This window comes from Serinus canaria, chromosome 12, assembly GCF_022539315.1.
Source record: "Serinus canaria isolate serCan28SL12 chromosome 12, serCan2020, whole genome shotgun sequence".
Lineage (NCBI taxonomy): Eukaryota > Metazoa > Chordata > Aves > Passeriformes > Fringillidae > Serinus > Serinus canaria.
In genome coordinates this window covers 8,676,509-8,702,048 of record NC_066326.1, presented here as the reverse complement: position 1 = coordinate 8,702,048, position 25,540 = coordinate 8,676,509, and the positions used below count along the sequence as shown (strand labels likewise).

General features: G+C 38.0%; 1 protein-coding gene across 1 annotated transcript in view; it reads left to right on the top strand.

Moving 5' to 3' along the window:
- The window catches only part of PRKAR2A (protein kinase cAMP-dependent type II regulatory subunit alpha), a 58,372-nt gene that overhangs the window by 5,854 nt on the left and 26,978 nt on the right, over positions 1-25,540 (top strand). The window contains exon 2 of the mRNA XM_009091139.4: positions 18,069-18,104. Within this exon, the coding sequence (XP_009089387.3) occupies positions 18,069-18,104 (36 nt within the window). The remainder of the gene's footprint in view (positions 1-18,068; positions 18,105-25,540) is intronic.

Genomic DNA, 25,540 nt, shown 5'->3' with positions numbered 1-25,540 from the left:
AGAATGTGTCTGTAATACATCCTTACCTGAGACTGTAAAAGACGTATGAAGCAAAGGGATAAAAGGTGCTGACTGGCTGAGAAACAGAGAATTATGATGGGTTTGACTGAAATTCAGATATCCCTGGATATTGTTAAATGTATATTGGTTTACATCAGGAAGAATGAACTTCTATATTAATTATCAAAGCTAAGTTTCTTGCAGTTTCGACGTAGTACACTTAGAGTTATTTGAAATGTCTTGCCCTCAGCACTGTTAATATTCCTGTAACATCTATTAGATATTCCTTACAATCTCTTGACAAAGATGCCCAATTACTTCAGTTTGCAGTTAGTGGCTTGACATAATTGTTCTGCTTTAAGTGATCAGTGTGACTAAAATGTGATGAAGCATGCAGTATTTTCTTTAAAATTTCATTTAAATTCATATTTTTAGTCTGTTGCATACCAGTAACTTTTTAGATAACTCTTAAGCTTGTTGCTTTCTGGAAGAGCTTTAGATAGTTGCTATAACTGTACAGATAAATTCTTGACTGTTTCTGCTCTCATGATATCCTGCAGTTACTCTGTGTACGAGCTTCTAAAAGAGTATAACTAACTATGAAGTGGGTAACTAGCCATTAGAAATAATTGCTGAATTCTTAAAAGCCTGTGTTTCCATGTTGAAGAAGTTTATTGTAAGAAAATTTATAAGAAACTTCTGAATAGGTATTTTTCTAACTGGTTCTGAAATTAAGGTAAAGGAAGATAATGTGTATCAGTACTAGATATTGTACTGAACATTAGCTTCTATTGAACTTTGCTATTTTTTGTTCATTTAATAAGCTAATATTAGAATTGAGACAGTTCTGTCAGTGTTCCCCTCATGCTAACACTGAAGTTTTCTTGTACCCTCTTACCTAAAATAGAACAATGGAGATCTCGGGGAAGAGGAGGAGACAGCAGAGAACAAGCTCACTTGGAGCTATTCACCAGTCAGTCATTAAAAACCTTAATGTCTGACAGAGCAGTTGCTCATTATTCAAATGAAGACTGGAAATGTAGCCAAGATGAGCTATGAATGTTTCCCACTGGCTTCAGTAACGTTTTCAGCTTCATGAATGATCATTCATATTTTCTTGTGAAAGAAGAGGGAGACAGTAATGAATATAACTCAACAAACCTACCGGTTCCTCTTTTAGAGGGATGTTATTCCTTCCTCTCTAATGGTCCTTTTGATTCCTTTAGTTATGGTTTTTTGTGTTCCATGCCTGTCTTTGCATCAGTACTTCTTTGGTATGTAACAATTGTTTGGTGGTTTTTGATCCATCAAGATTCTTTGATTAGTGCAGCTTTGATTTTTTTCCTGAGGTACTGTCAGTTCCACAGCAAATGTGTGCACTCTTCTCCAGTCTGCAGTTTTCATGTCTTTATACCTCACTGTAATATGAAACAGACAAGGGAAATAATGACTCAAACAAACATTGGTTAGGAAAGCATCTGGGGGGAAATCTGGGAAATCTGAATGGACAAAAGGCTCTTGCATAAAAGACTTGCGTAGTCCTACTATGATAGTAATACTAATGAAGGTTGAGTGCTTATGAGATCCTTTAATGCAAAAGCTTTTTTTTTCTTTTAAAAATACGAATCTGAAAGAGGGGCCATTGGATAGAAACTCCAGAAATCCACTGTGCAGAACAAGCAGCTGTTTTGTGGTCATTGCTGTTTTGCTTGTGAGAATTGTGGAGATGATGGTGTCCTCTGCTGTAGTGGGAATGATACTTACAAGAGAGGGGAGCTTTAGAGGAAGCACCCTGTCTTACAGTTTTCACACTGCTAGGATTTGGCCTCTGTTTCATAAATACACAATAAATTGTGTATAATAAAGGCCAGCATTTTATTAGTAGCAATTTTGCTGTGTGTCCTTTCCATACAGGAACATTTATTTTGTGTAGAAATGGGAAATGATTGAGAGTGGCAGCTCTCTGTCCTCAGATGTGGAAATTCCCTTTAGGGGAGAAAACATCTTTAGGAACAGCTCTTCAGGGCATGAGGTAGGGACTTCTGTACATTCCTTCTGTAGCATTGCTTTTATTGCCATTTAAAACCAACAACAACCTTGGGGTTTATTTTGTAAGAAATGCTAAGGCACTCTCTGTTCTCTCCCTTTATTTCCTGGTGGCTTGCAGAACAGCTTTGCTTCTGTTCAGAAATGGTCTCTAGCCTGCAGGGGCTGGCATGATATCAGCTTTTGGTGTGAGGTCATCTTACAGAAGTCTGGAACCCTGCATTCCTTTTTGGGTATTAGTGGAGTCCACACCAGGATGGTTGGATCAGGGGCCTGATCAGGGCTCAGCAGAACTGAGCAAACTGTCACAAAATCCCACTCTGAACTGTGGTGTGAGGAAGAGTTAGAATTGCAGGTTGGAGGGAAAGGGCATGTTCTCCCAGCAGTCACTGTTCTGTCCTGGATCTGAGCATTGTCATTGCAGAGCATTGTAAAAACCTGTGAGGAGCTTGTGTGGGGAATGAATTGTGGGTTTTGGATGAGGGTTGAGAAAATGCTTTGTAGTTTTCCTCTGTATTTTTGAATCAACTGTGGTGCCAATTTCCTCATTCTTGGTGATTGCATATTGACAAACTGCTATAAAGCAGGATGTCACAATGGCTCTTCATTTCCATTTTGGTTCTTCCTCCCTTGGGACAGCATATTGTTTTCTGCTTCCTATTGAGAAAACTGTGTTCCATAGAAGAAATTAAAAAAAAAAAACCTCACAAATATTTTTGTGTTATTTTTCCTGGTGAGGCTCCAGTAAACACTTATTTTTGTGGCAACACTTGTGCTAATTATGATCGTTCAGGAAGAATTGCTTCCTCAAGGGCATTGGTAGTGAAGGAGCTGGTCAGTCTCTGGTTCTCATGAATATGGGGGTACCCCTCTCTGAAAGCCCTGGAATGAAAATTCTAAGATTGAGTTACTGCTTTTTAATTTTTTTTTCCAGGAAAAAGTAATTGTTCAGAAACAGTTTTCAAATATTTGATGTTACCAGTGTTTCTGATAAAAATTTTTAAGTATTTGTAAGACTCACAGGGTTTTCAGGTTCATATATTATGAGAGATGGCTTATCAGAATAGATTAACATTTAGTCTTCTGTCTTTCACACCTTTGGGGATGGGTGGGGCAAAGATTCCATGTGTAGTTTTGTTATAAAATGCTAAAAATTAATCCTATTCAGAGTGGGGATAATTAGAGACCAATTTTTGTAGTGTTAAATATCCCTGGATACCATGTTTTTAATTCTAATTTTAAGATCCTGTAACTTTATGATAAAAACCATAAACACAACTTGTATTTTTGATGAGCATCTCTTAAATCCCTGTGAAGTAATTTTAATTTCTTACTGCTGGAAATGTGTAGTTATTAACTGCTTTACTGATTTTTTCATAGCACTATGAAATAATATAAATTTGCATGATTTTGCTTGTGGTTTTAGCTTTTCTCAGCTTTCCATGGAAGATCTGCAGTGTGTACATTTGTTGTGAAGCACTGTGTGACTCGGGGGAGTTGTATCCTAGAAGTTCTGCTCCTAAAAATCAATTCATCTGGAAGCTGAACCATGCAGCACTTGCCACCTGCTGTGCCTCAGTTTGGTCAAGGAATTTTTTATCATTGCATCCAAAAATTGTCAGAATGAATGTTCCTTGTCCAAGGCTCTTGCTGAGACTCTGGACATCCATGAGCAAGTTTGGCACAGTGCTCAGGGACCTGGCTCAGCGGTGGATGTAGCAGTGTTGGGTTTGTGGTTGGACTCAATCAATTATCTTAAAGGTCTTTTCCAACCTAAATGCCTCTATAAAGAGGATTTTCCTTGGTCTGGGTAGAACACACTGATATTTTTTACTATTATCCCTGCTTAGGATACAGAACATATGTCTGCCTTCACCCTTCCTCTTTCCCAAAAATCCTCTTCCTGTGAAAGTGCACAGGATGCAATTACTGGAAGTGTGTGTGGGGGGCTGTCTTGTCAAAATACATTTTCACATGGAGAAGATTCTTTTTACAGCTATATGTTGTAAGTAGCTGTTGAATGTTGATATAATGTTGTTAGAAGTGTAAATCTGAAGGAAGAAAAGCTATGAAACACTTTATTTTGAGATGCAGTACAGAAGTTGTTCTTGCTTACTAATTTGGTTGTGTACCATAACCTAAAGATTGACCACATTAGGAGATTAAACAGTTTTAAATTTTAAAACATACATATTTATAATCCACTTCAATTTATTTGTGCTTTATTTACTAAAAGAAGCTGTAACCAAATTATATCTCAATGAAATAAGGTTCACTTGTGAGTTACTGATGAATATATTGTACTGGCAGTGAAGTAGTACTTCATGTTCTATGCTCATAATATCACCAAATTGCCAGAGATGTTAATGATGCTTCTGTAGAATCCCTCATACTCTTGTGTACATTCTGCCTGGTCAGTTTGTGTCACCCCTCAGTCCTCTGGCTGCCACCCTCCTGCAGAGCTCAGACTGTGCTCTGGCTGCTGGAGAGGTGTGGAAGCACTGGGTTCAATTCACATTTTGTCACTAGAAAAGCACCAGAGAAGAAAATGATCCTGAATTGTAGAGTCAGTTGTGCTCACATGGAGGATCCTGCACCTTAGGAATGAGGGAAAGCAAGACAGAAAACCTGGTGTCCAGTGTTGTGACTCTGAAGCTCCCACTACAGCATAAAATCCTGTAAATCCAGTGTACCTCTTCTATCACTACTGTAGATAAATCTATATATAGCAAGGACACAAACTGCGAGTTGGTCGGGGAGTTTTGGTGTGTTGGTTTTTGTTTTGCCTTTTTTTTTTTTTTTTTTAAACTGGAAAGCAAATCACTTCAGTTCCAAGTATATGTAGAACTTCTTATAAGCAACTGACCAGTGGTTTCTGGTTTGAGTTATTAAAACATGTGGTGTAATGTATTATACAGTTTTTTTCCTGCAATTTTTTTAATGTATCATCATATGGGAACACCAATTCTTTGAATAATTTTTCTGTAATCTCACAGATCAACAACACATCATCATCTTTTTTAAACCCTTCATATAAATCCACCAAAACTGTAAAAATCAGACTTCCAGAAGAATTGAGCCAGCTTTTTAAATTGTTGCTCTTTTGAGAAAGACTGGTTTGAGAAAGGTAATTTACAAACTGTTCAGGCAAGAATGAGCTTTCAGAGGTGATTACTTGTGCAGGATAGAGTGCTAAATCCTAGAAAGGTCGTAGCTGATCAGCTGATAATAGATGCCTTTTGTGACACTGGCTAAGCTGGCTGATATTCCTGCTGAGGTTTGTCCAGGATGTGGGTGCTCCTTGATTTTTATGTGGTATTATTAGAATAAGAAGTAGTTTGGTATATTGCAATAGTATCAATACTGAACACTTTTTTAAATGCCCAAGAAAGTGCTCAGTTGGCAGTTATGAAGAATGTGCCCATAGTAAGAACCTGTAGAAGCCCAGGCTGTTTCTCAGACTCTCTCTTCCTAGCTTTCTTCACTTAAAAAAAAAACTCAGCCAAACAAATTAAACCCCAACAGCCCAAAATTTGTGCAGTGGCTGTGTCAGAGTTTATGGTTACCTACCTGGAAAAAGGATGCCTGAAATGAGATGCATCTACCTGCAGATGAATTTGACTTCTACTTGCCCTGGAAGTTAAACTGGAAGCAAAGGATGAATTTTAATAAGCTGTTGAGGATCTCTGTGGAATTACAGAACGGTGGAGTTTGGAAGGTGCCTCTGGAGGTCTTGCCTGGCCCCTTTTGTGACGCTGGACTGCAGGTGGCTTTTCAGTATCTCAGAGGATGCAGAACCTCTCTGGGCAATTTATGCCAGTGTATGGCCCCCTGGCAGTAAAAAAGTGCTTCATCATGTTCAGGTGGACCCTTTCTGGATTTGATTTTGTGGCCACTGGCTCTTGTCCTGTCACTGAGTGCCAGTAAGGAGAAACTACCTCTATTGTCCTTCAGTGTCCTTCAGGTATTGATAAGAACTCCTCTGAGCCTTATCTTCTCTAGGCTGACAGTCCAGCTTTTTCAGTCTGTCCTCACACCAGAGATGCTCCATGTCCCCTCATCTTCTTTATGGCCCTTTGCTGGACTCTGTCCAGTATGTCCCTGAGGCTTTTTGTTCTGGGGAGCCTGGAACTGGACAGGGAACTCCAGGTGTGACCTTACCAGGGCTGAAGGAGGGAAGGACCACCTCCCTGACATAGCAACATGGCATCAGAAGCTGTCCAGAGTACCCTGAAAACAGCATCCCTTGCCTGGCACATAAATGTGTGCTTATACCTTGAGTTAAATGTGGATGTGTGAGATTAAGCTCTGAATCAGCTTGAAGTGACACTTGATTGAAATTCCTTGTGCTCTTTTATTCAGATCAAATCAGATGACAGCACAACCTATTGCAGTTTTGTCTTATGTAAAACCACAGTATGTTTCATCATTCAAATGTCAGCAGGAATTGATAATGAAATACCAATACTTCATTGGTAAGGAAGTGACCCAGGCAAAGAACTCTGGACTTTTATGTGCCTATTTTACCTCTAGGATGCTATTCTTAAATTTTACCTAGATCCCTGTAATTAATCAATTCTGAACTCAGGTTGACCTGGCAGATAAAACATGCCTGCTGGGTGTATGACACACCAGGTCTCTCCATGCTGCTGGCTGTTTCTGCTGAGCTTCAAATCTCCTGTTCCATATTTTTCTTATAAATTGCTCTTTTGTAGAAGTATTTCAGTTGTTTCATACTGTCACATGAGATACACCTGACTGTGAGAGTGACTCCAACCTTTTTTGCCTGAGACTAAACAGCTCAGAGGTGAAAGGAAAAGCTTCTTAGGCTGCTTCTCATCTGTAGCTGCCCATGTTAATTTTTCTTTTCTGTTGTAGTCCAAACTTAAGCAGACCAGCTGCACATCACTGATGGAAAAGGCAAAGACCAGCCCTTTTTTTCCTTGGCATTGACACAGATTGGAAGTCCTGCTACAATCAGTGGTCAGCAATAGGTTTGTTGTGCTCTCAGGTTTGGGACTGAAACCCAGCTTTACCTTCTCAGTTTCTTTACTTTCCTGCCCTTCCATCAAATGGTGGCAGATCTGCAGGTGCAGGCTTGAGACTGAGCGTGTATGCATGCCCTGAACACAAAGAATTGTGTCTTCCCCTTCTGTGTAACTCCCTTATCTGTGCTGGGAGCTGCTCTGAAGCTAAGAGGATCCAGTAATCCAATCAGTCTATCAGAGGAGGGCACTTGGATCATGTTGCCTCTACTTGCATAATTATTTTTGTGGTGGCCTGTGTACCTTAATGGCTTGTGGTCTTAAATTTTGGCTTTGTGTTTGTTATAGTACAGTGGCAAAGATGGTGTAATAAAAATTCTCCAAGGTAATGTGTATTTCATGAAAAGCAAGTGTTGCTGTTCTTAGAGTTCCTTTGTCATTCTTACATACTGACAGACTGAAATTTCTTGCCAAGGTATCTAAGATCAGTTTGTCAGTGTAACAACCAGTTGGTTGTGTTGGACAGAGAGAGCTTTGGCTTGTGTGTCTGTACCTGCACACACTCACATACAGGTCTCTGTAGATTGCTGCTCACTGCCCCATTTGTCAGAAACTTACAGCAGAGTACAAGCAGAAAATATGCAGGTGACTGGGAAAATGTAATTTTGTGTTACCATGGTTTGGCAAGAATTTGAAGCAAATGATAATGCTGTTGACTCAGGGTTGGGTTTTTTTTTTTTAAATTCCAAGAAAAGGTAACTATATTGTTCGTTCTAGAGTAATTAGTCTGACATTGTAGGAAAGTATCTTAATTCACTGAGTGCACCTGTTAATTGAATTTTTATTCAAGTGCTCTCATGCCCTTAGCAATGATGAGTTTTAGATTTTTATAAATGCTTTGAGCTTTATTACACCACTTTGGTTGCACTGAAATTCAATTGTCATTGTCACCTTTTGTGTACATGTTAAATTTGCTTAAGTATCTATCATAGTGAAAGATGTGAGAGCTCAGTTATATCAATTTATTGTCTCTCTTTGAAAATTATGGCTGAATATGAACCATATTTTGCTTTTAAGTAGTTTAGGGTGCTAGTAAATGATATTAGTTATGGATATGATAGTCAATATTTGATTTCTCAAGATAGCTTTTATATCCTGATACTGCATTATTTAAAGACACTATCAGTCTCAGTAGGACTTTATGCTGAGCCTGCCAAGCAGCTGCCAAGTGCAGATAGCCAACATTTACATTCTGTGTTGTGTGATGGTAGCTGTGACATGATTCCAATTAAAAGCTTGGTCTGCACACTGCAGATGTCTTCTGAATATTAATGTGCACTACAGACAGAGCAGATGGAATCTCTTTAAAATACAATGCAGTGAATGTAAAATTGTGTTTCTGGTGAAAACTAATAGGCAGTCAAAAATTTTCTTTTTTCCATCTTTTTCATTGCTAACCCACAAGCATATCTGTGCATCATCATCATATTTCTTTACATATAGGAGGAAATCAACTCTTCATTATACATTCAAATAAAAATACAGCATTATGCCATATTGAAGTTTTCTCAAATGCCAGATGTACCTAGAAAAATATTAGGAATACATGCAACATTTCCTGTGCCTTAAAATATGCCTCTGCCTAGAGGACAGATAATAGTTGAAATACAGGATGATGAGGAATTGCTCATTGGAAAAGGCCCTTCAAAAGTGTATATACAGATGTGTGTGTATTTAACTGGGATTTGGAGGTGTTCTGTGCAGTGTATCAGGAAAGTCCATCTTGCACAGGTAGGATAGAACAGAACTGGGGAATGTAAGAGTACAAGGACATCAGTGGTGCACTGTAACACCAAAGTTCACTGTCAGGAGGGAGCAGCAATCCAGCTGGGAAAGTGTGTATTAGTTGCTGAAGTATTTATCATGCTTCTGTGGCAGTGCATGAGACACAAAGTAAAGCCTTGGTTGTAGGAATTGGTTAAAGGCCTTAAAAACCAACAGGGTAAGTGAGGTATGGAAACTGAAAGTAGGAGAGTTTCTGTGGGGGTGGGAGTTGTACCTCTCCTTCTTTGCAGCTGCGTTTGTCTTCTCCTCTGGGGCAGAATGGGGGTGTGAGAGGGGTAGGTACAGGGGGAAGAGGTTATAGAAAAGGCAGTGACAGGAGGTGTGAAATCCATGGAGCCAGTGCACTGCTTCACTTGTGCCATTACCAGAGCTGTCACATGCTTGTCTTCCACTCTTTTCAAACTTAATTTTACAGCTGCTTATACCTGAGGCTGTATAAAGCCAGTGCCAGCGATAGCATTTTCCACTTCATCCCTATTACCTTATGAAGATTTCCCCCCCAGATAGGCATTTGGATTATATTTGTCTATTATAGTTATATTGCCTGGCTAATACTTCTCCCAAAGTTACTGGCCAGACTGTTAAGAAAAAGTTCCCAGGTTCATTGATGGTATTTATTTGATACATGCCTTCTTTCAGAGAAGTTGGCTCTGTGTTACTCTTGAGGATAATATTAATTTGGTAAGAGTGTTTTTGAAATCTAGACCAGATTGGGACTGAGAAGAGAGTTGTGCAGAAGGTTTGGGAGAGGACAGCACTTCAGGTGAGACAGAACTGTGTCTGGACCTCGCTGAAGCTGGGTGTGATGCGGATGTCCCAGACTGCTGATGTGGGGACCATCTCACTTAGAGAAGAGTTTTGGGATTGCCTGGTGAGAGGCCCCCAGTGGGTTGTTGCTCTTGTTAGTTTTTCCAGTGTTTACTGCATTCAGATGTCCAGAATAATGGTGGGACTTTTATTTAGGCTTCTGAAAATGGAAAACCAAGTCCCCTTGATTGATTCCAATGTTCTCTTTGGAACAATGACTTATGCACCTAAGACCTTGTACTTAGCAGTCGCTCTGTGCTGTGATAGAATGTAAATTTAATAATACTGAAAAAATTTACTCAAGTTTATTGTGGTGGTTTTTTTTTTTTTTTTTTTTTGTGTTGTGGTTTTTTTGGTATTACCTTCACCTGTATACAGTAATTATTTTGTAGAAAGAGATTTATGCAAGTGGTGCAGTTGGAAATAATAAAAATAGACTGATGTGCTAGATATAGTTAAATGACGTTTTTTATGACTCATTTAGGAATTATCTCCAGGACTTCCAAGTATGTTTGGTGGAACTCAGCTTTCCAAATAACCCAAAAGAGGTTGAAGTTTTGTTAGTTTGTAACAGTGATTACACCTTACAACTAGGCACAGGGCAAAAATCTGATCAAAAGTCTTTGGGGTTTGATGTCTCAAAAGGTGTGAGGATGTGGAGTTAAGCCTTAGAAATCAAAACCAAAGTAAAAAACCAATTGAAATACAGGAAGTGGTGCTTTAAAAAACTGTGTTTGTCAAAGTGGAATGTTGCTTTAAACAGCATTTCTGAAGTTTGTAATGAAAAGATTTCAGACAGAATTTGTCTTCATGATGTTTCAAAAATCCCAAGTACCCTGAGGTATTAATCCTCCTGCCTCATCCATCTCTGATCTCTGGTGGATCAGGAGACTGGTAAATAAAGAGGTGAGGTTTGAAAGCAGAGTTGGAAAAATAGGAAGGGTTAGTCAGAGCCTTGGAAAAAGAGGAGGCTTTCTGTTCTCTGCCACTGCATCTGGTCATGGGGTTGAGTTGCCCATGTTTCTTACTGATTGGGAAATGCCTCATGGTTCCCTAGATAAGATGTCAGTATCTTTTTCTGTATGTAGCATTTATTTTAAGGAAATTTGCAGTTATTTCTTCTTGATGTGATGTTTCTGTTTCTCCACAGTCTCCTTCTCATCTTTGACTCTTTCTGGCTTTTCCATTGTCAGACAATCCCAGTGAAAGTCACATTAAAATATGTTCAGAATCTTTTCTTTTTATCATCTACTTAATGTTGGTTTTTAAGCTTAACTTTTCTGGTATTACTAATGTGGCTCCTTAGCTTCCCTCTCTCTGAAATGCCTTCTTCTCTAATTTCCATTTTTCACTTGCTTTGTTGAACCTTCCAGTGTCTTGCCTCTTCTGACAATGCTTTGAAGATTTGTCAGCTGCTTCTTAACTTTCCTGGGTTTTTTTTCAGCATCCTTCTTTTTCTGTGCAGTGCATAGATTTGTCTTTCTAATACTTGAAAACATTCCCAAGTCTTTCATTTCAGTCCCTGACAATCTCTGTTGTAGTATCAGCGTATGGTTATATCTTTAATCACTGTGAAATGTGTCCTTTTAGCTGAGATTGTACCTCAGCACGGGGAGTTTTTCTAATTTCATGTCTGTAAAGCAAGTGCATGCCTTGTTGGTATCTCTTTGATCTTCATAATGTAGATTACTCTCATAAAAAATCAACACCAAAAAAAAAGTGCTGTGCTTGGCTTGATCTGAGACGTGTCAGCAAGAAATAGGAGAGGGCTGTGTGGGTCATGCCATTGCAATGTCAGATAATGTGAAGTGCTGCTTGATAGGTGTTTGTTCTTCTGTGCTCAGGCTTCAGTCAGGCTGTACAAGCTCCTGAATTCTGGGAGCAGTCTCATGGTCCTTTTTTGTGAGAATGGATATCTGCTGAGAAATGTAATGAAAGCAGTACCATGCATGACTGCTTGGGTTCAGTTGTGGAAAGGGAATGTTGAAATAGGGATACATTGGAAACAAGGATCTTTGATTTAGAAACAAGTAACACTCTTAAAGTCTTAGTCAAGAAGTGCCATCATAACCAGAGATTCACCCAGATTCCTTTCAGTTAGTCAAGCAATGATTTCTTTCTTGAATTGATCAGCTGTTTAAAGTCTGTCCATTCCAGAGTGCATATTCATTTTTCTACTGTACTTGAAAACCAAAAAAGAGCCAACTTAAAATAGCACAACAGTTTTAACTTCATAAACATCTTTCTTTCACTGGCATGAATGCTTTGCTTGTTGACTCAGTTTTTCCCTTCAGAAGTTACTACATTCTTTCTATCAGAGGGGCTCTAAAAAACTTGGAAAGCAAGGGTCAGAGACTCTTCTAAAATGAGGCTTTCAGACAGCGCTTCTCCATTTTGTCAGGAATTTTAAAATACAAATAACATTGTACAAATACAATTAAATTGGAGACCAGGATGTGTTGCAACTTTGTTTTTATGTTTTGTTCTCTTGTTATCCATGGCAGCTGGTTTTCAATACTGAGAAATAACAAGGTGTCTGCATCTCTGTTATTTTTACAGCAGCAGACAGGAAAACAATGTTTAATAGCAATGTAATCTTTTTTATTGTTTTCCAACTTAATAGATGTAAAAGTCTTTTACAGAAAAGCAAAGCTTGTGTGTGCCCAATTGTGGATCATGGTTTCCACTTTTTAATTTTTTGATGTTCTATGTTCTGTGCTTCCTCTGTTTGTTCTCTGAAAACTCACTTCTTCCCTAGTGTTCCCTGACCTTTTGTCTTCCTCCAAGTGTCTGGCATGCTTCAGCTGACACCATCAGGGTCTCTCTCCTGCCTGTCTAATCAGGTTCTGAGTTTCCATCCTCCTCTATGGGGGGTGGGTAGGCAGAGGAATAGAAGGGGAAATAAAATGGTCTGTAAAACTCTCATCTGTTTCTGCCTGTTCTGCTTTTCTGAGAGAAGCTTTGAGGAGATCTCATGGGTTCCAGAGCTGCCTCTGAAAAAATCTGAGTAGTTTGTAGCCCTGCCTGTGGTCTCCACCTTATAAAGGAGAGATGTGGAAGGGGTAAGTGAGAATGTGCCACTATCTAGCTAGGACATCCTGAAGGAAATCATGTATGTGCAACTGTTATATTGGTAACAGTCAGAGGGAACTCTGTTTTACTTACCTCTTGAAAAAAAAAGGTTCAGATTGGTATTTATTGAAGTGCAGTTGCATATCTGATGATGGAAGTTCTGTCTGCTCTAGTATTACTTTTTAATTGCCAGGAATCCTAAAAAAAGCTGATACTTGAATCAATGAGTTTTCTCAGAGTTGTGATGGTTCCTATTTATGTAAGTCCATTAACATCTTGGTGTGTAGAAAAACAGTTTGACAGCTGTAGTCTGGCACTTCCTTATCGTAACTTGATACAGCATTCCAGAGAGACAGTCACGCCTCAGATTTATACTCCACTCTGCTTCTGGTATTTCAGCTTTAATGGTTTATAGTGTTAACTCATGTGTTGTTTGGATAAACTTAATTGAGTTGTTAAATTAGAACCGTTTACATTCTGTTTCTCTTTTTGTCTCTCTTCGCACAGGATGATTTTGTGTCATGATCCAATGGGAAAGTACTCTGTAAATCACTGATTTGTGCTACTTGGTTGTAATAAAGCTGGTATTTTGTGCTTATGCTCTTTGAACTCTGAGTACTATGCTAAGTTTATGCCACCTACTATGAGCTTTGCTCCATCTTTCATCAGAAAACCGAAAATTGTTGATTAGATTACGCAGAAGATCTGTATTAAATATTTGTGTGCACAATAGCTTAACTTAGTATGCTGCTGTAAATCATATTCAGAATCACAAAGAGTGTGACTTTTTACCCTAGCTGAAATTAGGAAGTGTCCACAGATCATAGTGAAAAGCAAAGTGCTTGTGAAGAGAGAGAAGTAAAGTTTTCAGGGTACATCCAGTACAGAGCAGTAGCACCTCATACTCTACTGTCATGCCTGGAATGCCAGTCCTCTGTTTGCCCCTGAATTTTTTTTTCCCGTGACCCTGAATTGGATCTTTTGAGTTTTGTCTTTTTCTATAAGAATTCATATTAAGATGTGTAATAAGTGGGTAGCAGTAGCTGGGAGAATGATGGTTATACTTCTGTTCATTTCAGGCTTGTGAGTAGTGTTGAGAAACAGCCTTCCCTGTTATGGTAGTAGTGTACATCTAAAAAAGCCTGATGTTTTTTTTTTACCAGTCACTTTTCAAAGTCAATGACAGAGAAGGGAGCCCACGCACTGTAGGAAAAGTGTGCTTTTAGGTCTGGTTGTAAAGAGTGGTTTTACTGTCACTTGTTTGCCTTAAATACTGTAATTGTTGGCTTGATTTGGTTTAAAAACAGTAAAAAAGGTAATATCTGTGTCCATTTTTCACCTATGGGGCTGTATTTTACACCTGCTTATAACCATAGTCAGAACTCTTTAACTAAAACATAGTGAGTCACAATTGAGCATCAGATATTTCAAAGTAAATCTCAATGCCAAAGCAAACTGAAGGATATTGGAGAAATTCCTGTTTTGTCACTTATGGAAAGTATAAAAAATACCTAAAAATCCTAGTGTCTGATTTACATCCCTAATTTTTCAAGTGAGAAAACCCAATGAAATGGAGCCTCTAGCAAGTGGCAGTACAGTCAGTAGTAGCCACTAACTGTGTGGCACTACTGCTGTTTGATGTAATGTACAGTTTTGAATTTAGGTTCTGGCATATACAGTATTAACCTACTTATGCAATTTACTAAAATATTTTTTATTAAATCAATGTACTGACATACCTTTACTTTGAGGAAGAAAGGTGTTTCAGTCTGAAACAACCTGTTAAGTGTTCTTATCTACTGCTTACTTCAGTCTGCCTCATCACAGTGTGGAGAACACGTACATGTTAAGCAGACATCCCTGATTTTTCTTGAACAGTGGAGTAGGATCGTTGTCCTGAGTCAGTTCTGGCAGAACTGTGGAATGCACAGCTTGATCTGCCTTTCCAGTGCCAGAATCACTTGTCTTTGGCTGCCAGGGAGGAAATTGGGCCGTTTTGCTCTCTTCTGGTACAATGGTTTAATTTACCTCAGTTTTTGTTGTGTTTATCCAATTACTGTGTCTTGGCTCCCATGAGCCAAGTAAAAGCAGGAGCTGTGCCAAAGGTATGAGACATTTTGAACTCGAATATTGCTGCACCTGAGGTTTTGACATAATGGGGAGTTTACAATGCAATCATCTCACAACAAAATCTTTTAATCTCATTATAGTTTTTGCAATGAATGTATAATAACATTCATATCATTACCAGAGACATGGCCCATTGTTCAAACTCAACATGGCCCGTGGGTGTGCAACAGGGGGGAGTTCTAACTGGAGATTAAAAAAAAAAAAAAAAAAGAAAAAGAATAGTTTCCTCTTTCAAAGCAGCAGTTTAATGTTGTTTCTGTAGATCCCAGATCTCTGAGTGGTACCAGATTCATGTGCTGGATTCACTGGATTCTTGTCACAGTGTGGGCAGGGTTGTACTCTGAGGGCTGCTCTGGTGTAGTAGGAGTTTGTTATTGGTGTGTCCATCACCACTGCTTTGCATCAGGTGCCCTTTAGTGCTCAGTCTAAGAGGTAGGCTGTGTTAACAGTAAATGTATTATTCCCTTCTGCCCCATCTGATTTCTTGGAATCTGTCCACAGACCAGTGTAGGTGTATGTGGGACCTTCAGGAGCTGTTTCTCTTAGCAGTGCTCAATGCCAGGCTTTTCCTTTGTGTACTTCTAATGGCAGAACACAAGGGTGCCATAGGAGTGGCAGTGTGACTGTGCAATACTGAAAATAGTCATAAGCATAGAGAGCTTTTTCATTGGTAAGCCAAAAGGAGAAAAAACCTCACTAATCTTCTCTACTAGGAAACGTCAGATTTTTATCTCTTTAGCATAAAAATAGTCATCTGACAACACATAAAAGTGAATTTTATACATGTTAGAACTGTCACTGGTGTAAGAGATGCAAACTATCATTTTAATCTTAAAAGCTTTGTGGAGGCAGAATAATAGTAGTCTCTTAACTGCCCTTAAAAGGTTATGTGTTTTGCTCATTTTTAACGCTGGAAAACTTGATGCAGTTTTGATGACACTGAACCCTGCTATGGGATAAAAAAATCAAGATTCTAAAGGAAGACGTTGTTGGATTTTTTTCTATGTTACTCAAAGCACACCAGAGTATTCTGTAGTACATTAATTCTGTTCAAAGATATGAAAATGTTATTCTTCAATATGAGCAAGAAATGGGTGTAGAAGTCACAAGGTGGAGAAAAAATTCTGAATGTGCAAGATAGAACCTGAAACAATGTATTTACTCACTAATGGTGTTGATTAAAAGTATCTGAATCCATACATGAGACTGGTTAATCATTTACTGAAAACTGTTATGACCTTGATGAGGTGCTCGTACAGCAAACATAGCAAATTACGTTTTGAATTTGGTATTTTCTTTTGTAATAAATGTCTTTGTAGTGGAAACTGAACTAATTTGTTTTGGTCCTCCCATTCTTCAAAACCTTAGAGAACTGAGAGGCATCTGATTGGGTCTCAGGACAAAAGTAGTGAATTTTCATGTTTCTTCAGGTCCAAATTGGCCAATTTTGAGTAGTTCCTCAGTTAGAAATGAGTGTACTGTTGCAGGGCAAATTACTGTCCAGAGCAGTTTTGTGTCACCACTGGTAGCCACAGACAGACCCATGAAGAAAAGTTAAGGACAGGGTAAAATGTATGAAGACTTTCAGATGCAGGAGTTTGTTTAATAAACCTGTATGGATCTGTATTCCCAATCCCTGTTTCCCCTTAAGGTGGGGAAAACTTCTCCCATCCATGGTGTCTTTTGGCAAGTGAGATAAATCCTGCCCTTATTTGCAGGAAGGGTCCCTGCTGTCGTAAATTGCTGAAAGGTTTGAAGAGAAAGTTACTTGAATTCTCAGGTTTGTTATTCAGTGTTTTTGAGCCTCTTCAAGCTTGATGAATGAAACACTGTGTCAGTGTTATTTTTATAAGGATTATGTCATATTATAGAAGTTTAGATCTAAATTGTAAAATTCATAATAATCTTGCTTTTAATCCTGAGCTTCTTTCGAGGCTTAGCATTGTCTCCCTGTTAAAAGATTTAGCTGAAAGCTATGGAATTAATCTGATTATTCCTTTCCCCTTCAACCTCTTCTAATTTCATTTATTAAAAAAAAACCCCCCACACAATAATAATTTTGATCTCTTTTTTGTGGTATTATTCTCAGTTTTGCGTTTGTATATAGATGTAGGGTGGTTCTAAAGAAGCTGAGCTCTTCTGTCTCTGTTAAGTAATCATTGTTCTCTGTATTCTGGTGATGCTGAGATATCCTAAAAATTGATGGGGTCATTAAGATTTTCATGGTGGATGTTTCATAAATCTGGCTCTGTGATGCATGTGCATTAATGGGCTATAAATGCTCATCTAATTATTGAATAGTGAAAAAATGGAATAGAAAAGTTGCAGGTTGTATCAGGAAAAATAGAATTACCTGTTGAAGGAAAGAAAAGTGGGAAAACGTGAAGCAGTCAGAATAAAATGATGTTGGTTGTTAGAGGTGAAGGAGAAGAGAGTGCTTTGGTTTTGTTCTGGGTGAAACTTTACAGGTTGATTTTGTTTTGGTATTTTTTGAGACTGAAGCAGCTCTCAAAGACATTACCTTGGTTACTGTGAAAGGGGGAAAGGTGCTGCTTGCTGAAGGAAATGTCAGAATGGATGTGCACAGTGGAACTCAGGCAGTTCATCCCAGTCCAGAGTCCAAGTGCCTTGTAGAGCTACAGCATGAGCAAGGAAGCAATGGATCCTGCACAGCCTTTTCCAGTTTGAGCCTGTGCCCTGGTGTGAGGCAGCCTTGCTCAGGGCTGGATGGCTGCAGGGGCTGGGGGAGCACAGCCTGGGGGCACCAAAGGGGTTGGCCAAAACTTGTTTGGCTTTTGATCCACCTTAAGGAAGTACAGCTGACCTAAGTGCTGCAGTGCTTGGCAATAATACCAAGTAAACGAGGCTGCTAGCTGATGGTAGGTTAGGATTGGATAATCTGTAGAGGTATTTTTTTTTTTCAGAATTAGGTTAAAAAAACCCCAAAATACAACAACCCAAAACTACTTACCATCCATCTTAGCATGTAATGGCCTTCAGGAATATGAAGTTTCATTTTGAGTAAAAACTTAACCAGCTGGCAAGTAAACGGATGAAAGCTTTATACTGGATCATTTTAAAGAGAGATTTGTATGGGGTTTGTGTACTAAAAGTATATAATGATTATTCAGTTAATTAATTATATTTTACAAATGTGTAATTTTCTTTTTCTTTTTTTTCCAGCTCCAGTTGTTAACCGATACAACAGAAGAGTATCAGGTATGGTTTCCTTTTAAGAATTCAAAGTATCTGAAATAGTTTTGAAATGTGTATCTGACTAAAGGAAGTACATTAAAAATTATCTTCCCCTTATTGCCTTATGTATCACAATTCTTGCATTGTTTTTGTTTGAAATAATGAGACTTGTTTCTTAATTCACTGTAGGTGTCAATGGTCAACACATTTAGAGTAAGTGAAAAGAGAAATATGGGGGTGCTCCCTTTTTGTATTGTGCAGCTGATATTTATAGTTTTTGAATGAGTGGCTGTTCACTTGTTCTAGAGACACAGATTATACTTATTTATTTATTTGTTTGTTTTCTATCTCAACCAATATGAAATGCTTTAATGAGGAGCTGTAACTCCCAAAAAATTCCTTTTCAAGTTGATTTTGAAGAGTATCCCATGAACAAAATTTTGTGTTGATTAGGAGGTATAGCATTGTTTTTTCATTTGAGGTGCAGTGTGAGTTGCTTGCATGTGGTACTTTTTTTTGTCTTCAAATATTTTACCAACGTGTAGCCGGTCTAGAAAGTTGTAATTCGGATTTAACAATTATCTTTATGAAAATGCCAATGTATTCAATGTTTTCTCTCTGGTTTTAACTTCAAGTCTGTTCAGTTTGTAATTCATGTGAATAATCTGACATGTTCTTAGGTATGTTAGTTATGATGGGGCATTGTTGATAATACATTTATTTATATACCATGTATATATAAGATAAATATGTGCTTATGTGCAAAATGTCCTTATACCCATGCAGTTAATTTGCTTTTCTACTGGTTGCTTGGATATGATTAAAGATGATTGTTTTATTTGTGCTACTACAAACAAATAACTGAGTATAATGACAATTTAATAACTCTTAAAAATTGACAGGGCTATAGTTTTGAGATAGGATTAAATGAGAAATCTAGGCAGGACAAAATTGTATCTTGGATGGTGGAGTTTGGTGCTCTGATAGTAAATATTGAGAGTCCTATATTGTAGAGTATTTGGAGAGGCCCAAGACACTTTCTCTGCTAATTAAACTAATCCATCCTGGAACCTGGTGCTGGAGAAAAATCTTAGAAATGAGGAGTGAATACTTCTCAGATATAAATTTAAATAAAGTCTGAGTTATTCCCAAAGTTAAAAAATTAAGATTTAATCAGAAAGCATTTGTAATCTTTTTGACTTTGCAGTACTGAAATGCAGTGTTGGTGCTCACACAGTACTGAGCTGCTCTTAGTTAACAAACAGGTTCTCTCATTTAGGGGGTCTAAAGGTTAATGTGAACAACTAAAAAGCAAATGTAAAATTGAATTGCTAACTTGTGCAATTAGATTAAGGAGGACTTTATTTACTTAATAATGTTCCTGCTTCAGGAAGAGCTAGAAATATTCAGAGTTTACAGTTCATATTAGAATTGTCATGGAGACAAACAATAATAGAATACGTGTACATTACTACTGTGTTAAATACATTCCACAATATAAAAAAAATCAGTTTTCTCTCTGTATGCACTGTATAGGTCATGATCAGTGTGGGATTTGTTAAAATGCAAAGGCAATGCAAACACCACCCATATGCACACAAAGAGATGCAGTTTTCTTTCTCTTGGCAGGAAAAGCAGAGAAACTGCTGGTTTGGGGTGGGGGTTGTTTGCTGGGGTGGTTTATTGCACTCCATGTCTGCTGTTTCTGTCAAGAACTGCAGAGGAATGAGGCTGGGTACCAAGCTCAGCCCCTGCCATCATAGGCAGCCACATTTTACAATGCCTTGCAGAAAATCAGTGACTGATTTGCTGGATTTGGTGCTCTGAATTTGGTTTGACTTGTGTTTGATGCATTAGGTTTTAGGCAAGTTTTCATTCTGCAATTTTTGTGAGGTAGCTTTTGTCTTTAGAAACCAACAAATACCAGCAAACACCAAAGCAGTGTTGCCTTACAGATTACTCAGCATAGTAGCTCATGTTTATGGATTTAGCTAATAAAGTAAAGCAGAACAAACCATGGAGAAGAAAAGCTGGCACATAATTCTTCTTTTTAATTGCATTTTGTGGTCTTCTCTTCAGAAGAGCTTTCTGCTAGTCCGTGTTGAACCTAGTCAGTCCAACCAATATTTGTGTTTCCAGTGCAGTGTGTCTTTGTAAGGGGAGTGAAGAGCAGAGCTCAGTTACTTTTATCAACATTTACATGCACAAAATCAGAGATTTACAGAGAATTTAAGAGCTAACATGGGATGTATTGAAGTAAATTCAAGAAATAATTGTTCTTTTTAAGTATCTGGCTGCCTAGGGAATTACAGCATTGTCCTCGTTCACTGGGTCAAAAATAAAAGAAAAATATAATTTTAATTAGAGGAAAAGTCAATAAAATGATTGTCTATGTCACATATAGTTTGACAGGCTAATAATTGTTCTGGTAAACCATTCAACTACAGATGTGTCCTTGGAGGCTAACAAGTGTTTATTTATGCTCTCTTACACATAGCAGTTAGAGAATCTCTTTTTAGTTACTTTATTAATTTTTTAATATTGAACTTGGAGTGTTTTCTACTGGTTGGTTGTGATTAGTTGCCTACAGATAACAGGATGGTCATGATTCCCCTGGTGCAAAATTCCCCTAGTTGAACATTCTAAAAACACATAAACCCATATAATAAATCTGTTCTAATGATTACTAAATTTTCATTTAGGTATTTATTTCTGGTTATGAAACTTCTAAACTATTTTGGCAAATACTACCAATGTTGTAAATATTTAGCTGGCATTCTTTAAGACTTACTCAGAATGGACTGTGCAGGAGGGTCATCCTGGAAGAGGGGGATTTATCTAATCATGTTCATGTAATTATTTATAGAAGTGTAGAGTGGTAGTGTTCTCATGAAGAGAAACAGCCTTTTCCACAGAATGCTTGGAGGGAGAAGGAGAAATTGAGAGCTTGATGTTCCTCTAGAAATTAATCTAGTGAATAGCTGGCTTGTGTGTGGCATGTTTGGCCATGTAACGTGTTGAGATCCATGGTGTGCACACAAACAGTTGGTCAGCTCTAATTTGTATCTGAGCTTGGCTGACTTCATTAAAATAATCCTGTTTGTAAAATCATAAGCTATTTCAGTGGTAGAAACTAAAATGGGAAAAACCAGCTCACTAATTTGAAAACTTCCTAGCTCTAGGGTGCCAAGGGCTGTGATGCAATTTCAGTGCTAATTACCCAGCAGAGCAGTTCTCTTGCTGTTGCTCTGAGTTAGCAAAGTCTGAGCCTTCTGCCAGGGTAACCTGTGTTACATGGATTGCTGACTGACTCCCTTTGCCCAGCCTTGCATGGAATGGCCTGAAACCCTTTTAGATTCCTTCCTCCCAAGAACTGGACTGGGTTGAAATTCATACTTGCTTAATTACATTTCTTGATCTTCCTTCAAGCATGGGGGTTCCTGACAAACTTAATGATGTTGGTCACTTCATTTTCTGTAATGCTGCAGAGCACACCAAGAGTCCTTGGCTGGGGACTGACTACACAGTACAGGGAGGCAGAAATCAGTGATATCTCCTTTCTCAGTTACATCAAAGCTGTTTCAGAACTAGAGGAAGAGATCATTGATGTTTGTCCCACTATAACAACTGGAACATAACACTGAGGGGAATTTTGCTCCTGGCAGAATATGAATGAAAAGTTAATTGTCTTTTTGGAAGGAAGAGTGTGACGCCCACTAGAGTCTCTCTTGTGCATAGTTCCTCCTCTTTTAGTTTTAGCATATTTCAGAAAAGTCAAGTTTTTTGATACATTTCTGTATTGCCATTTCTAGACACTTTTGATTCATTCCACAGAACACCCACTCTCCAGCAGACTTGCTGATTTCTTCTTGGGATAGGAAAATCTGACGAAATGACACCCATACCATACACGTGTCACAAAAAGTTTTCATCTTTTTTCTACAATTATTTCTGTTTATCTGAGTGACCTGATGTAGTATCTCTCTTTTGCATGTGCCTGTACTCCCTCATGAGCCTTCCTTTGGCCTCAGTGGAATGAAATTGCAATTTTCACATTCAACAACTGTAAGCAGAATAATTGAGCTATATGATCTAGGGAAGAAATGTATAATAGTTATTTCCTTAATAGTATCATGACTGTCAGGATCTGTGCCTGAATTCATATTAATATAAAAAATAATCAAATGAACAAGACTTGCCTCAGTTGGTCCCTTTGATGGGCAGCTTTCAGCAAAGACTCAGTGGAGTGAGAAGGATCAAATCTCTTCCTGGAACTGGGTGCTAAACCCTCCCCCTCCCCTGAGATGGGGCTGCTGAATAAAGGTTTCATGTGTAGAGGTTAATTTTATTGGAATGTTACTGAATCCTGTTTTCCTGTGTATAACAAACATTAGCATTGTGTGGAATCCTGACAGTTGCCAGTTGTCAGTGTCCCCAGTAGATGCTGGGTTCAGAATCAGGACTTTCCATGTTTCTCTTGTCTCTAGCAGTCTGACGTGACACTATAGTGTGGTGGAGTTTTTTTGGGTTTGTGTTGGTGGGGTTTTTTTTGTTTTTTTTTCTGAATAATGTGTAAATCAATATTCCCTGACAGTTTCTGGCTTTTTTCTTTTCTCATCACATCAGCTTCCATAAGAGGCCTTTACTATTGGCTCTTCCAACTCACTGATTCTTCTCTATTTTGATAGTGGTGGAGATTCCTTACCTTGAACTCTTCATTAGTCTGGCTCCTGCCAAAAATGAGCAATCATCTCATGTACATATGTTGCTGAAGTCTGATATTCCTCTGTGTTTTCTAGTGCAATACAGCATTTTCTTCACACCCTGGCAAGTTGAGATGTCAGGAGATTATAATATTACACATAGTAAATTCCTTTTAGTAGCTTCTAGTGTTTTAAAATGACAGCTTTAACAAAAATCATTTTTTAATAAAGCTTTTCTGTTAATTATTGCCACACAGCATGTTAGTAAAAAAGACTGTTTTGGGGCCCTGTTAAATTAGGACATCTAAATGGTAGCAATGAAGCAAGAGGCAACACTTCTCTTGGGAGGTTGTTTTGAGTATTTTCTCTTGCAGAATACTATCTACTACTTCAGTAATAAAAAGCTCAGCACTTGAAATCATCAAGGGAGGAAGACTGAATGATGACTGACTTTCTCTGTGCCGCTCCCTTTGCTGTGCATTTATCTGATTATCAGAGGTTGACTTGAAAATCATTATCTGGTTTCTTCTCTTGAAGCTATTTAATTAATTTCTATATTGATTAATCACCATCTTACAACGCTGATAGCATAATAACTTCTGCTGATAGATTTTCAGGCAGGTGATAAATGATGACAGACTTCAGAGTTCAAAAATCCACATTTTTACAAAAGGCACAGTTTTCCTGTATCAACAGCCTGAAGCTTCTGTGCTTCATTCTTAGCCCTAATGATTGCAAAACCAGTATCATAACTACAGTGAAAAGAATTAGTTTTAAAAAGTGTTGATATGAGCAAAAGCCAAGCATGTGGGATGGCAGATGAAAGTGGTGATAAATTGTGTGGGTGCTCTCCTGTAAGAAAGTGTCTGAATCATTATTCGTTTAACAAAAAAAGCTTGTTTTCTCTGTTTGCAATATTGGGACTTACTTAAAAATTCCTGGCATGTGATTGACGTTCAGTGAATAATAAAAAGCTTATTTTTGGAAATTAATAGTCATGACTTCACAATTACTTGGATTTCACAGTGTTGTGAACAATTCTGCAGGATTTTTTTTTTAATGACAGAAAGACAAATACAGCACTGTGAGCATTCATACTTCAGATTTAAGTCAGTGCAATTCCTGGTCAGAAGAAATCTGATCCAGTCTGCTTAATGCACATGAGTGCTACAGTGGAGTTGAATCAATTAATCCTTCATCATTTTTATTTATGCTTTCTTAATAATAGCTCATGGCCAGAGTGTTGCATAAGAATTAGAAGTTGTTTGTCCAAAGTCAAATGTTTTAACTGAAATTAGCCCTTAGGAGTTGGGAGCAAAAGTTTAGCTATGCACATTTTTAAGCAAGTAATGCAGTATGGATCAGTTTTCCAAAATTATTCAGGTAGCAAAAGGTGCAAGTGATTAACTTCCATTAATTGTTTTACATTAAAGGTCTTTAAAAAGGCTACGTAAATGTTGGTCCATATCTTTGTATACATAAACAATGTTGGTCCATATCTTTGTATACATTACTTTTGAAAATATCAGCCTTCATGTGATGGTTGAAATAAAATTTATTTCTCCTTTTGATAGGTTGGAATTTAACTTTTCTCTTTCGTGTGATAGAGAATTGATGTGGGTGTTTTTGGGAATTTTTTTTTTTTTTGGTTTGAACTCAGGATGGTTTTTAACATGGGAATTAAAGCCCAAATGAAAATATTCCGACATGGTTTGTTGGTCAAACACACAAATCCCAAAATGTGTGTCACAATACAGGCTGAAAAGGGCGCTTTTATACTTGGTGCAAAACCTGGTGCTGTGATGCATCTTTAGAGTGACCTCAGAGTCAGATGTGATTTGCATTTTCCTTGTGAATATATAAGGCTGCACTTCATCCCTATTTTAATATAGAGTTTGAGACAGTCAGAGATGTTGTTATGCTCCTATATTGATTAATACACTCAATCAAGTTTAGGTTGCTGTAATTTCAGTTTAAGTGTGGAATAGGTCAAATTGTCCATCCATGGAGAACATTAAAGTTTAAACAGACTTGATTTAAATTTGAAAGGATGGTCTTCAGGAACTTTACTTGGTAGTTTTTAACACCAGAACACCTGGTCCAGAGTTGGCTGATCCTGGAGATGGAGTGAAGCAGTCACACCTTTGCCATGGCTGGTGCTCACCAAGGCATTGGAGTTGCTCAGTAGCCACTCAGGAATGGGGGAAGCTGCCAGGCTTTTCCTCAAGGGGTCCAAGAGTAACTTCCCACATTTCCTGCTTTTCCAGTGTGCCAGGAAAGGAAGCAGCAGTTTCCAAGCACGGGGACTTGGGGGTTTCCACGTCATTCCTCTGGACATAATCCTTTTGTGTCAAGCCATGCTTATTTTTTATTGTTCCTGGTTTGCTCCAGGTAAATAGGTGTTAGTTGTTCTATTCAGGGTAATGTGGTTTTTAACCTATTTGGACATTATTTAGAAATCTTTGGAAATCATATAATATAATTGATTTCAGAAGTGCCTTTTAACACTTTGGCATGCTTTGGTTCTCTGTCACAAGAGATGCCAGAAAGAAGTAGCTAAATTGCTAGATGAAATTTTAAGGCAAAAAGTGCTTTAGTGCACTTTTCTCAAGATGATTTTAAAATACTGTTTGCCTTCTTGCAGGTTTAGCAGTTCATATGGTAGAATTGACTTAAAAAAAAGAAAAGCCTTGATCTGCAAACTGAAAGAAAATTTCTTATTTCTTTACTAGAAAACCACTTTTCCTGTTTTATTCC